Source organism: Elgaria multicarinata, chromosome 15 (assembly GCF_023053635.1).
Source record: "Elgaria multicarinata webbii isolate HBS135686 ecotype San Diego chromosome 15, rElgMul1.1.pri, whole genome shotgun sequence".
NCBI classification, from domain to species: domain Eukaryota; kingdom Metazoa; phylum Chordata; class Lepidosauria; order Squamata; family Anguidae; genus Elgaria; species Elgaria multicarinata.
Genome location: NC_086185.1, coordinates 25,720,219 through 25,733,499, shown reverse-complemented (window position 1 = coordinate 25,733,499; position 13,281 = coordinate 25,720,219). Strand labels below are relative to the sequence as shown.

The following is a 13,281-nucleotide window of genomic DNA, read 5'->3' as shown; positions in this document are numbered from 1 at the left end:
TCCTGTTGATACCATATGTTGGTTAATATAGTTAACATAAATATGACAACCTGCCTGTCTGCGATGTTATTAATGATTGTCTTACTCTTTCGGCTGCAGTGAGTTGGCGGCTCGGTGTGCGATTATTTTGTTTGTATGCGAATGGCCTGCCTGGCTAATATGCAATAAAGTATTTTTTATTGATTGATTGATTGATTGATTGCATTTCTATACCGCCCAATAGCCGAAGCTGTCTGGGCGGTTCACAAATTTAAGACAATTCAAAACAAAACAATGGTATAAAACCATAATAGAAAATACAATATAAAAGCACAACCAAGATAAAAACAGCAGCAATGTAGCAATACAAATATTTATTTATTTATTGCATATTTATATTTGTTTATGCAGAGCTCTGCAGATTGAGATGATTAAAAATAAAAACTGGGAGGGGGAGTGATGAACGGCACTGCTCTTCTACTCTCCCCTCACCCCGTTTTTATGGTTTTTAAAGTTTTTTTAAAAAAGTTTTTAAGAGCCTCGGAGCTGCGTCCGCTGCCAAAAAAAGTCAGGGTAAACACCCTGTGGCGTTACACCCCACAAGTCAGTTCCCAAAGGTATGCCTGCAGTTTGTAAGTCTGTGGTTTGTAGAATGTTGGCCTGAGTGGGCGGAGTTAGAATGTCTTGGGAGGGGGGAGGAGTGATATATAAGGGAAGGACGGAGGGGATTGTGAGTTCTTTCTTTCCAGGGAGACTTGTTAGGGACTCTTAGAGTCTGTAGTGCTCTCTGTATTTATGGTACTTAAGTTTTGGGAAATTTGAGAGTCAGTGTAGTGAGTGGTGTCTTTAGAGTGAGGTGTGCACGTAGTGGAAGTATATTAATCAATACTGAGAATAAATAAGGTTCAAGAGTGATTGTGTGAGAAAAAGGAAAGCGCGAATGTGAGAGTGACCGGATTGTATGGAAGGTTTCAAAAAGGTTTTTAAATGTTGTTATTTGAAACAAAACTTATGAACTTTTAAAAATAAATTTTGATTGTTTGTTTTAAAACTACCACAAAAATCCCACGTGTCTGTTTGGCATTTATCATCTTAAGTTTACATCATTCAGCACCCACTCTGACAATCATTCACCTGAGCAGATATAACTCACAGCGCATTATTATATATATTAAAATCCATTCTCCATTTTAAACCCCTTTCTCCACATAGTTTGGAGGAAGGTGGGCTTTATCCCTTGCCTCAGGCGTATCAAGTGGTGGTGCTTGGCTTGAACAGGGAGTAGCCTCGGCCGGGTCTGGTGTTCAGAGCCTGTGTCGCCCCATAATAAGTGGTGGCAGACGTGAGGTCTGGTGTACAGAGCCTGTGTCGTGGCACACGCGACTTCTTTGGACCGGATTTTCCAGGGTTTGCCCCTGGATGGCTTCGCATTTGCGGCTGCGTCATCTGTCCAAAAATGGAAAGGTGTGCATTTACGGCGGTGTAAACAGCCGTATAGACAAGCTCATTCGCCTGCTTCTCGCTCTAGCCAGTGGTGAGGAGGAGGAGGAGGAGATACCACGGCCTCCTCGCTCCCTGGCTCTGTGACCATCAAGCAAGCAAGCGTGAGCAAGGAAGAGAAAGAGGAGGCGGAATAACAGCAGTAGGTGATAACGGCAGGAAGAACGCAGACTCATGGAGGGAAGGCATCCATGGAGGGTGTCTTGACCACGGCCCTTCCCAAACTTGGCGCCAACACTTATTGGCTTCTCTTTATTAATTAGCATACTGATTTAATTAGTCCTTTCGGAATTGCACGCTGCAAAATTCATTTAAGGATGTCAAATGCAAGTTGTCCATTTAGTGCAGGATGCTGCAAAAAAAAATTAAAAAGAGCTGAACTCATCAACGTTTGGGAGAGCAGGGACTTGATTGGCAAAGGCTGGGCTTCTGCCACCAATGATCAGTGGTGATGCAATAGGTTCAGGGCAGGGGCCAAAGCCATTTGAGATGTGAACGTCTTACAAAAGGGAGGGGGGGAGGAGAGAAAAGCCTTCCGAGGAGAAGAGAGCCTCCAAGCAGTGCTTCATGCGAAAAAATGTTGAATTGACTTTATTAGACCCAACGGGAGGAAATTGGATTTCCTTTGCACAGCGGCTTCTTGCATGGCATGAAGGAAGGGACCCGGAGTGATGATTTTTGGACTGGGAGGTGAGCCCTAACAACAGAGGAAAAAGAACCTGGTAAGGGGTAACCTTTCATGCTCGTTCATAGTTTTGTAGCCCTTTGCAATGTGCCAGGATCTCAGTGCAGTTCTTCTCACAGCAAACGTGGGAGGCAGAGGGCTTTGGGAAAGGTCAGGACAAGCTGTTTCGTTCCTGATAAAGCACTAAGCAAAGTGACTATATTCTGCACCCAGATCCGATCCTAATTCCTGATTGGGGCTTTCAGCATGGGGAGAAAGTTAAAGAAAGAGAGAGCTTCCCTATCTATTAATAATAATAATAATAATAATAATAATAATAATAATAATAATAATAATAATAATGGCATCCCCAAAGGCAAAACCAGGAACAAAATAAGAGTAGTGGAACATCAAAAGCTGCCTTATGCTGAACAGGACTGGCATCAAGGGTGGGCATTTTGGGGGCACTTGCTGAGAGGCCGCACCCCGGCAGGGTCCTATTGACAAAAGTTCCCAGGACTTGCTCCTCCCCTTCCCCGTTGCAGCCTGGTTCTTCACCTGCCTCATGCTCTGGCCCAGACAACAGTGGTAGTGAGAAGGAGGAGCAAGAGGTCATAGAATCACAGAATAGTAGAGTTGGAAGGGGGCTATAAGGCCATCGAGTTCAACCCCCTGCTCAATACAGGAATCAACTTTAAAGCATACCTGACAGATGGTTGTCCAGCTGCATCTGGGAGAGGCCACCACTTCTCTAGGTTATTGGTTACATTGTCGCACTGCTCTAACAGTCAGGAAGTTTTTCCTGATGTCCAGCCGGAATCTGGCTTCCTTTAACTTGAGCCCGTGATTCTGTGTCCTGCACTCTGGTAGGATCGAGAAGAGATCCTGGCCCTCCTCTGTGTGACAACCTTTTTAAGTATTTGAAGAGTGCTATCATGCCTCCCCTCAATCTTCTCTTCTCCAGGCTCAACATGCCCGGTTCTTTCAGTCTCTCTTCATAGGGCTTTGTTTCCAGACCCCCTGATCATCCTGGTTGCCCTCCTCTGAACATGCTCCAGCTTGTCTTCACGGGCTACCTGCTCACTGGCTCGCTGCCCATGAAGCAAGCAAGTGGTAGCAATGATGGGAAAGAGGAGGAGGAACAAAAGCAGCTGGTGACAATGGAAGCGAGAACGTAGACTCATTCAAGGAAGGGGCCCATTGAGAGTTTCTTACTCAAGAGTCCCTAAAATACCTGGAGCTGGCACTAATACTGGGCTGGTTTCCACGACACAGATGAGCCATCGTGGCTTATTTAACCCATGATGAGCCACAGCATGTGCCCGGCATTTTGAATATGCACCACCCAATTGAGGCAATCAGGGTTTGCACCGTGTCATGCAAACCTGAACATCAAGAGTTATTCAAGCGTTAAACAACCTTCGCATAAACCTACTAGTTATTGAGGGTTATGCGGGAGTTGTTTAACTCTTGAATAGCCCATAAAGGTTGGGTTCGCACATCATGGAGCAACCCCCCAATCGGTCCGATCGGGGGTTGCACATAGGGCTGTGCACCCCTTACTCAAACCGCTTCAGAACCTGATCCAGTTCAGGTCAATCCAAACCTCCCCCGATCCGCTCCAGAACCAGATCCGGAGTGAGATCCGGAGGCCTGGATCAATATTCGGCCATTTCGGGGGGGGCTTCCCCACTTACTTGCCTCCACAGCAGACAGCGGAGGCAGGTAAGTGGGGAAGGGGGACAAAATGGGGGCTGAATAAGCCCCCCTCCCCCTTACTTGGTTCCGCTGTCTGCCGCCGCACAGACCGTGGTGGACGGCGGAGCCAGGTAAGCCCCCCCTCCCCCCCTCCCACTTACCTGGCTCTGTCGTCCATCACGGTCCGGGAGGCGGCTTCAATTGTGGCCCAGCCTGGGCCACAGTTGAAGCCGCCACCCGGACCGCGACGGACCCAGGTAAGCCCCCCTCCCCCCCACTTACCTGGCTCTGAAGCTTCGGAACAGTCCAAACCACTTCAGACTGTTCTGAACCGCTTCAAGCCGATCCAGACCTCCCCCGATCTGCAAACTTCGGAGGTCCGGATTGGCCCGCTCCGCTTCGCATCTGGTGATCCGTAACGGAGCGGAGCACACCCCTAGTTGCACATTCAAAGCAACAGCTACATGCACCGCAGCTCATTGTGGGATATTTAACCTATGAGAACCTGCCGTGTCGTGCATTGAGTCAAACCGTTGAGCCCTTTAGCTCAGCACAGTCCACAGCAGAGTATCAGACAGGTGGCTTTCCCTGCTGTGGGCCATACTGAGCTGAATGGCTCAAGGGTCCAACTTAAAAACAGTGGTGATTGAAACAGGGGTGTCTTTCATGCAAAGCTGATGCTCCATCACTGAGCTGTGGTCCTTCTCCGAAAGGTAAGATTCCAGGCCACATGGTTCTGAAGAAAGGGCTGCTTTCAATAGGAACATCAGATGCTGCCATCTCTCAAGTCGAACCATGGGTCCATCTAGCTCCATCTTGTCTGTACTGGCTGGCAGTGGCTCTCCAGGATCTTTTCCCGGTGCTATTCTGAAATGCCAGGAATTGAACCTGGCACCCCTTTGCCTGCAGGTCACCTGCTCTAGCATGGAGCTCTGGGCTCTCCACATTTACTAGGGGTGTGCATGGACCCCCTGATCCTCTTCGCGCCCTTCCGCAAATTGCGGATTGGGCCTGCTCCGCCCCGCCTCGATCCGCCTAGGGGCCACTCCGCTTCGCTGCGGAGCTCCGGCTCCAAATCGGAGCTCCACAGTGGTGGGGAATGGGGGCAGGTAAGCCCCCCCTCCCTCCTCCCCCTTACTTGTGTCCGTCCCGGCACATCCCAGCTTCACTAGAGCCCGCGGCTCAACCAGGAACTGTAGGCCCCAATTGCAGCCTACACTTCCTGGTTGAGGAAGTGTAGTGTACACTTCACTGGGCTCTAGTGAAGCTGGGATGGGCCGGGACAGATGCAGGTAAGACCCCCCTCCCTCCTCTCCCTTACTTGCATCCGTCCGCGGTCCCGCGGCTGCTTCAACTGAGCCCGAGGACTCAACCAGGAAGACTAGGCTGCGGCTAGCTATGAATCAGGCAGGATTAAAAAGGTAACAATAAACACAGAGGGCTGAGATGTTAAATTCATCCTCGAGCAGCTGCCGTTTTGGGAGTTGGAGGAGGAAGAAAAGTGGGGTGCCTGGGAGAAAGCAGGACACAGAGAAATCCCCTTCCTTGCCCTCCTGTTTCAAAGCTAGCAGCCTGAGCTCAGGGTCAGAGACGGCCCATGGCCCCCCTTCCGAGGGTTCCCGCAGGACCCTTTCGCTTCGTTGCTGCTCCAAAACATTTGCTCCAGCTGCCCCCGACAAAACGACCGTGGCCTTCTGCTTCCTACGCCTTTTGAGAGGGTGCAAAGGTTAAGCCTTAGAAATGAAGATTTCCTCCTGTTTTTTTGTATGCTGACTTTATCAAAAAAGGGGGAGAAAGAAAAAGAAAGAAAGAAGGGGGGCAGCAAGATGAAACGGGTGGCAGGAAAAAAGAGTGTGCATTAAGGCGGCAGCTCTACAGCTATAAAAAGAACGGGAAAGAAAGGAAATCAGGGCTCCAAAAAGCCATATGAAAACATGAAGTGAAGGAGGCGCTTTGACAACAGAGAGCTGATTTTCATGTGCCTCCACTGAACTGGGGCGTCTTACTCTCCGCAGGGAGAGGCCTCAGCTCCATTGTAGAGCAGATGCTTTACAACCCAAAGGTCCCAGGGTTCAATCCAGGCATTCCCCAGGTAAGGAGGAACTCAGGTGGAATAAGAGGGAAAAGATTCTGTTCTTTCTGGCACCCTGAAGAGCTGCTGCCAGTCAAAGCAGGTCATCGCAGGCTAAATGGGACGAGGCAGGGTCCCGTGCTACTCTAATTAAGGGAGCTACAGGTGGAGGATGCATTTTAAAGAGGGTTGAAGGTGGTTTAGGAATGCAGGAACCGAGGAATGTGCCTTATACACATTCAGACCCTTGGTCCATCTAGTCCAATATTGCCGACACTGACTGGCAGCAGCAGTTCTCTGGGATTTCAGGCAGGAGATTTTCTTAGTCCTACCTGGAGAAGTCGGGGATTGAACCTGGGAACTTCTGCATGTAAAACAGGGGCTCTCCCACAGAGCCACAGCCCCTCCCCTGAGGTCTGACGCTGGAATCGTTGTTTGTGCTACACAGAATAATTTCAGGTCCATCTCTACTAGACTGAATTTGCAGGTTTTGGTGTTTCAGAAAAAAATAAATCCTACAGCTCCCAGCATTCCCAGTCACCACGGAAGTTGTAGTGCTTTTTTTCAAGGGCTGTGCACCACCTCAGGCCGAAGCCTAGTCAAAGTGGGCCGATTCAGCCTGCCTCGGCCCGAATCTGAGCCGGCACTTGGCAGCTCCAGGGAAGGGAAGGAGGAGGGAGGGCAGTGAGTGAGGAGTCAGCAGGGACTCCCAATCGGCTTTGCAACAAGGAACCCACCAAGCTGACCTGCTTTGAGGATGGCGGAAATCTCACTTTGATTCCAACGTGTCCCTAGTCAAACTGGAGCCATTTCAGCGGCTCCGAAACAGCTTCCAAGGAGAGTTTGGGGGGCGGGGAGGAGCTGTGCATAGCCCGACTTTTTTCTGTCTCAACAGGCATAGGATTGTATCTTAAGCCTAGTATTATGCAGCCTGACTGGCAGGAGCTTTCAGAGTCTTTCGGAGAGGAACATTCCCCATCACCAATACCACCTATGCTCCTTTTAGGGCCGCAGCTAGACCTAAGGTTTATCCTGGGATCCTCCAGGGTTCACCCCTGCCTGAGCACTGGATCCCCTGTGTGTCACCTAGATGAACAGTTTGACCCCTGGACAAACCAGGGATAAACCTTAGGTCTAGCTACGGCCTAGGTAGCAATGCTGTGTGTGTCTTGCTCCCAGGTGGAGGGTTACTATTGCTACCCATCAAAAGGCCTTGTGAAGCTATTCCCTTTTTTCTTCCTGAACTCTTTTTTTTTTTTTTTTGGTCTAGTAAGAAAAAGGACCGAACAGTGGAAAAACATGGGGTAGGCTACAAATCAAAGATTTATTTCTTGTTACTTATTCCAAATATTCCTTGGCCGCCTTTTAGGGCAGAAGCTTTCCCCCAAAATGTCCAAGGATGTCATCGCCTGGACCCCAAATAATATCGGGGTGATTGCACATTAAAAACCTCATCTGGAAGCACCCTCGGAGATGCCGTTTCTAACTTCAACACCCTTCTGCACAAGCGAAGACGTGCCAGCAACCAGCTTAGCAAGTCCAAGAGCATCCATGCTTCAAAGCGAAATGAGCATTAAGGGACCTTTTATTGGCTCTCGCGTCCCAATCAGAATCCTCAGAATTAAAAGGCTGTTATTTAAAAGGCCACCTGAGTGACATTATTCGGAGATGTCAGGGCATTCATCACAAAGAGAGCAGAACTTTGGCCAAAGACATTCAGGCAGGGGAGGGAGGGAGAGGTGTAATTACACAGACACCAAGAGCGGAGCCACCTCTGGCTTTGTGCGGGCCCTTGGCCCAGAAAACCATTGACAGATCATTGAATCATAGAATAGCAGAGTTGGAAGGGGCCTCTAAGGCCATCGAGTCCAACCCCCTGCTCAATGCAGGAATCCACCCTAAAACATCCCTGACCGATGGTTGTCCAGCTGCCTCTTGAATGCCTCTAGTGTGGGGGGGTTGTTGGTGGGGGTGGGATGGAAATAAAATCCACACCCTTTAGCCTATGCAAAGCATATGCAAAGTGCCCTCTAGGGTGGCCAGGTGGATCAGCACAGCTGCCTGCATTTTTGGCTTCTGCTTGGGGGCACAGCTATGATGAGTGCCTGCATTTCAAAATTGACCACTACACTTCTGCCACTGACTGGCCACGCATCGTTTTGTGGGGGGTTGTTCAATGCATTTACCAGAAGAGAGAAAGACCTTTGCAAGGACGTGTTCAGGATAAAGGTCACCAAGGGGTATGCGTCATTTGCTGTACGTGACTCAGACTTTTACAGGGCTTTTATAAACCCGACGTGGGTAGGAGCTTTGGTGTTCCTTCCCGGAGTGGCATTCTTGGGAACGGTGGGGTGTGTGTGTGCTGAAGCAACATACAAACTACGTAAGCCCGCTGTGTATTCTCCAGAGAAAACTGTTCGTTGCTGCAGCAGAGGCTGGGATCTAAAGAACCGCAGCAGGGAGGCAGGCAGGCAGGTACGCACGCATGTTCACACCACACATTCACACCCACCCACATACATGCACATACACCAGAGTTTCCCTAGGATGGTAAAAGTATTTTCTTTGTCCCTCTCTACACTTAAGGGTGTAGAGGAAGGGAGGAGGAGGATCGTGGATTTACCTGCTTCCGCGATCCTCCCTGGGCATCCAAACAGAAGCATGATGTCCTGGAAGGGAAGAGGGGCGTTGCGCCCATCATGCCTGTCATGTTTTTTTTTTAAAAGGCAGGAGCTGGGAGCACAATTGCGCACCAGAGAAGAGTAAAAAAAAAAAGCCCTAACTCCACTCTCCCCCTCGATGACTCTGGATCCCCCCTGGTGTAGCTCCTTCCCTCTGCTGACTCCTACTACTCGTAGGGAGGAGGGAAGAAGCTGGGACAGGCGCCCACACTGCCCGCGGTCCTCGGGATCGTCCCAGGACTGCGGGTAAAGCCCGGATAACCCGGGAAAATGGAGGGGTCGTCTCTGGCTGCTCCCAGGATCCCCTGTGAGTCATTTGGTCGCACAGGGAGGACCCTGGAACGACCTCGGGGGGGGGGGAAGCTGGTGTAAACACGGCCTTTGAACAGCAACTGTCCAGCTCCTCCCAAAGGCTGACTTTTGAAACACCCCACAATTTCAAAGCAGAGCACCACGTGGGGACTATGGGAGGGGAGGGGCCCTGCTTAAGAGAAACACACACAGTTTTGCTGTGCATTTGGGAAACCAGTTTTGTGTGGCAGATGGGTGATCAGGTGGGTGATTAGGCGGGCATGGCGGGCGGGCGAGCGGGTAGGGGGGCATCAGACATGGCGGATGGGGGGAAGAAGAACAGGGTCAGGGCAGGTATATCAGGGATGGGGGGTGGGGAAGAAGAACGAGGCCAGGGTGGGGAGATCGCGAGCTGGGGGGTGGAGGGGGCATCAGACATGGCGAGCGGGGGGCGGACAGGCGAGCGAGTGGGCGACGGGCAGGCGGGCGAGTGAGCGGGGGGCAGACATGGTGAGTGGGGGGGATGGGCGGGCGGGGGTGGCGGGGGTGGCATCAGACATTGTGTGGGGAAATCGGGGACAGGGGAAGCGGGGAACCCTTTATTTTTTTAAAAAAAAAGCCTTACCTTTTCGTTGGTGCGCTCCTGCACACATGGCCCCTTTAATTTTTTAAAAAATGGCCAACGCGATGGGGCTTTCCCTTACCCTGTCGCGTGTTACATCTAGCTAGGGGCGACGGCCCGCGCTAGCTGCAGCGCGCCCTCGCCCCTACTCCCCACCGGATTATCAGGTAGGTCTAGCAAGGCCCTACATGTATAGGGGAGAAAAGGAGTGGAGGCACCACTGCAGAAAGAAGAGGAGAAGAGCACCAAAACTCTCTCTCTCTCTCTCTCTCTCTCTCTCTCTCTCTCTCTCTCTCTCTCTCTCTCTGACCAGTGTATTTCAATTAAGATCTTCCTCAGGGGCACTGTGAAACGAAATGCTGCATTCTCCAAGGTATTCGGTTGCATGCATAAACCAGGCCTTCATCTGCCTTTAACATAGACACCAGGGAAGGGGCACAAAATCTCTGCCCAGTTCCCTGCTGACGTCCACCAGGGTCACGTTCTTTCCCTTGATTGGCTTGAACGGAACAAAAGGCACGTGACTTACCATAGAGAATGGTGACGAGAGAGACGGGCATGACGAGAATGCCCACCAACATGTCCGCCACCGCCAAGGACATCAGGAAGTAGTTGGTGGCGTTTTGGAGCTTCTTCTCCAAGGAGACCGCCATGATAACCAAAATGTTCCCTCCAATGGTCAGTAGGATGATGACCAGGATGAGGAGCGCTGGCCAGTTCTTCTCTCTGATGGACATCCGAAAGACATCTGCCCCCACGGAGGCGTTCAGGGGATCAGACGTTGGCAAACTGTGATTCAAAGTCAAATTGTGCCCCAGTGGCCAGGCCATCAGGCTGCTGTGCAGGCTAAAGTCCAGGGTGACGGACACTGTGGTAAGGCCAACGAGAACACCACCCCCATTGATGGCATTCATCATTTGCCAGTAGCGGTACTCCACGCCTCTCAAGAGCACCTCGACGGGAATCCCTTTTTCAAATGGGCGAAGATCCAAGGCAACTGTGGAATCCCGTGGCACATGGGCCACCAAGGTGTTTGACCTTCCATAGGGGGTGAAAGATCGTAGAAGCCAGAGTGGAGTTCTTCCGGGATGCCGTGAAGGCCAGGCCCCACGGCTGGAGTGCGCCAACAGGCAAGGAACAGTGGGATCTTTGCAACGACGCCTGACTCATGTTCAAGGCCAGCATTCTGCAAAGGAAAGAAAGAGGCATTTTCGTTTGTACAGGAAAGGTACAGAGTACAGCCAGGGGTGGGACACACAGAAACGTTCATCTCACCAAGCTGAATGCAGCCACATATTCCAACAGGCACCCCACTTGGCTTGCCCTGGTCGCCTGTACATTTCTGAGCCCAATTCAAGGTGCAGCTTCAAACCTATAAAGCCTTATATGGCTCAGGACTGCAACAACTTGCAGAGCACCTTTCCTGGTATGAACCTACCTGTACCCTACAATCAACCTCTGAGGCCCTATTCAGACTGCTTCCCTGAGGGAGGTTTGGAGGATGACAACAAGGGAGAGGGCCTTCTCGGCGGTGGCTCCCCAACTGCGGAATGCTCTCCCCATTGAGACCCGCCTGACACCAACACTGACATCTTTTCCATGCCAGGTTAAGTCTTTCCTCTATTCCCAAGGATAGGATTGGCTGTTGAATGCATTGGTTGAATTGTTTATGCTCATGACTGATGTTTTAGTTGCCTTAAGGGGCGGTTGTATTTTAATAGATAATGTAGTTTTAAAATTGGTCTGTTGTATTTCTATTGTAAGTCACCTTGATGCATCTAAGAATTTTTTAGCAACAACAACAACAAAATCCAGCAACAGCAACAGCACCTCTGTCATTCTGCAGTCCGAGGCAGGTAGAAACAGGAAGTTTAGCATACCTCCGGTGGTTCCACGTACCCTGCTGGAGAGCTACACAAGCCGAAAAGAAACACATCTCTATCTCTCCAGACTTACATCAGCCACCAGTTGATCAGCTGGCCCATAATCGCTTCTGCCACCGCAAATCTCTTAGTCTTTAAAGCCCTATGCAGAGAGACTGAAACAACTGGGCATGTTTAGCCTGGAGAAGAGGAGATTGAGGGGAGACATGATAGCACTCTTCAAATACTTGAAAGGTTGTCACACAGAGGAGGGCCAGGATCTCTTCTCGATCCTCCCAGAGTGCAGGACACGGAATAACGGGCTCAAGTTAGAGGAAGCCAGATTCCGGCTGGACATCAGGAAAAACTTCCTGACTGTTAGAGCAGTACGACAATGGAATCAGTTACCTAGGGAGGAGGTAGGCTCTCCCACACTAGAGGCCTTCAAGAGGCATCTGGACAACCATCTGTCAGGGATGCTTTAGGGTGGATTCCTGCATTGAGCAGGGGATTGGACTCGATGGCCTTGTAGGCCCCTTCCAATTCTGCTATTCTATGATTCTATGATTCTATGATTCTATGAAGAAAAAAGCAGGAAAAAAGCAAATTTGGGATTTATGTGGGGGGACAGGATGGATCTTGGTCCTACCTACTGTGTGCTTGTTCTTGTGCCTGTAAAAACCCCTAATCAACATGCACGGTTGTACATAAACCAATGTCAAGGAAAACATGAGCGTTCTCCTCCAAAAGAGACTAACCCTATAAAGACTGGTTTCGACTTCATGCTGCTTATAAAAAGAAGGGGAGGGGAATGAACAGTGCAGACATGGCAGCTGGAGTGAATGACTTGGAAGGCCAAATTTCCTTCTAGAGGGAAATCCATCCTGCTTTTAGCCCTCCCTGTACTAAAAAGAGAGTATTCCCCAGCAGGGCCAAGCCTGCTTTTGAGAAAGAGCTAAGCCCTTCTGGCAAGGAGCTCATGCAGAAAGAAAGCTGTTCTGGAGGAGCCCTTCCGGCCGGCGGGGCAGGCATTTGACTGGTCAAGGTAGAGCCTAAGGTGTCGAAGCCCTGTTCTCCATTTCATCAGGCCTGTCGATAGTGTGAAACATACACACAATTACAGCGATAGGAGCGCTCTTGGCTGCGAAAGCCAGAGGCTAAATCAATGTCAGAATCGGAACGGGAACAGTAAACAATTAACCCAACTCCCCAATTTTCAGCTTTGCGGAGCAAAAGAGAACAATAATTCCTCAGAAACTTGGCTCAGCCTCCTGCCTATTATGAGGAGGGACGACAGGTAGACAAGTCATTATTAGCTGCAGCTCGGAGTTGCAGGACAATGGCGGCAAAGCAGGAGGGGACCCATTGAAGCATTAAACCACCAAGGGGGCTGGAATACACCGATGAGGGTTGATTAAAGCTCAATTACAGAGCTGCTGTTCGGAGCTGCCAGAGTTATTCTTGTGAGGGCTGTGAAACAGCCAGGTTTGCTGGAAGAAGAGAGGGAAGAGAGAAAACGGGAGCAAATGCACCGCAAATAAATGAAACAGCCTTTTGAAGACAAAGCAGGAATGGAAACGTTTCCCATTAATGCGCGGGGGGACAGGGACAGGGACACCACCGGCTTTTTCCTTTCAAAACCCCGCACGCTAAATAGCTTTCAGAGCATTTTATGTGGGAGACAGCCCCACCACCACCACCACACACTCTCATTCTCTCCCTCTCCCCACATATCAGTCACCAAGACTTGAAATGTTCTTCATCTCCTCCCCGGTTTGTTCTGGTGGGCTGCTGAATCTCTGCGGTCCATGTGAATGACAAGATAAGAATCAATATTTGAGAAAAGATGTTTAAAAGGGGGTGGATGAGGTAAAGATGCTCACTTTTACCAACACTATTCCTACACTGACAGG

At 50.3% G+C, this 13,281-nt stretch overlaps 1 protein-coding gene across 2 annotated transcripts in view; it reads right to left on the bottom strand.

Moving 5' to 3' along the window:
* HTR2C (5-hydroxytryptamine receptor 2C) overlaps positions 1-13,281 on the bottom strand; it is a 120,255-nt gene that overhangs the window by 25,362 nt on the left and 81,612 nt on the right. For both annotated transcript variants that reach the window (XM_063141620.1, XM_063141621.1), the window contains exon 2: positions 10,036-10,692. In XM_063141620.1, coding sequence (XP_062997690.1) covers positions 10,036-10,423 — 388 coding nt within the window. In that variant the 5' untranslated portion in view covers positions 10,424-10,692. The remainder of the gene's footprint in view (positions 1-10,035; positions 10,693-13,281) is intronic.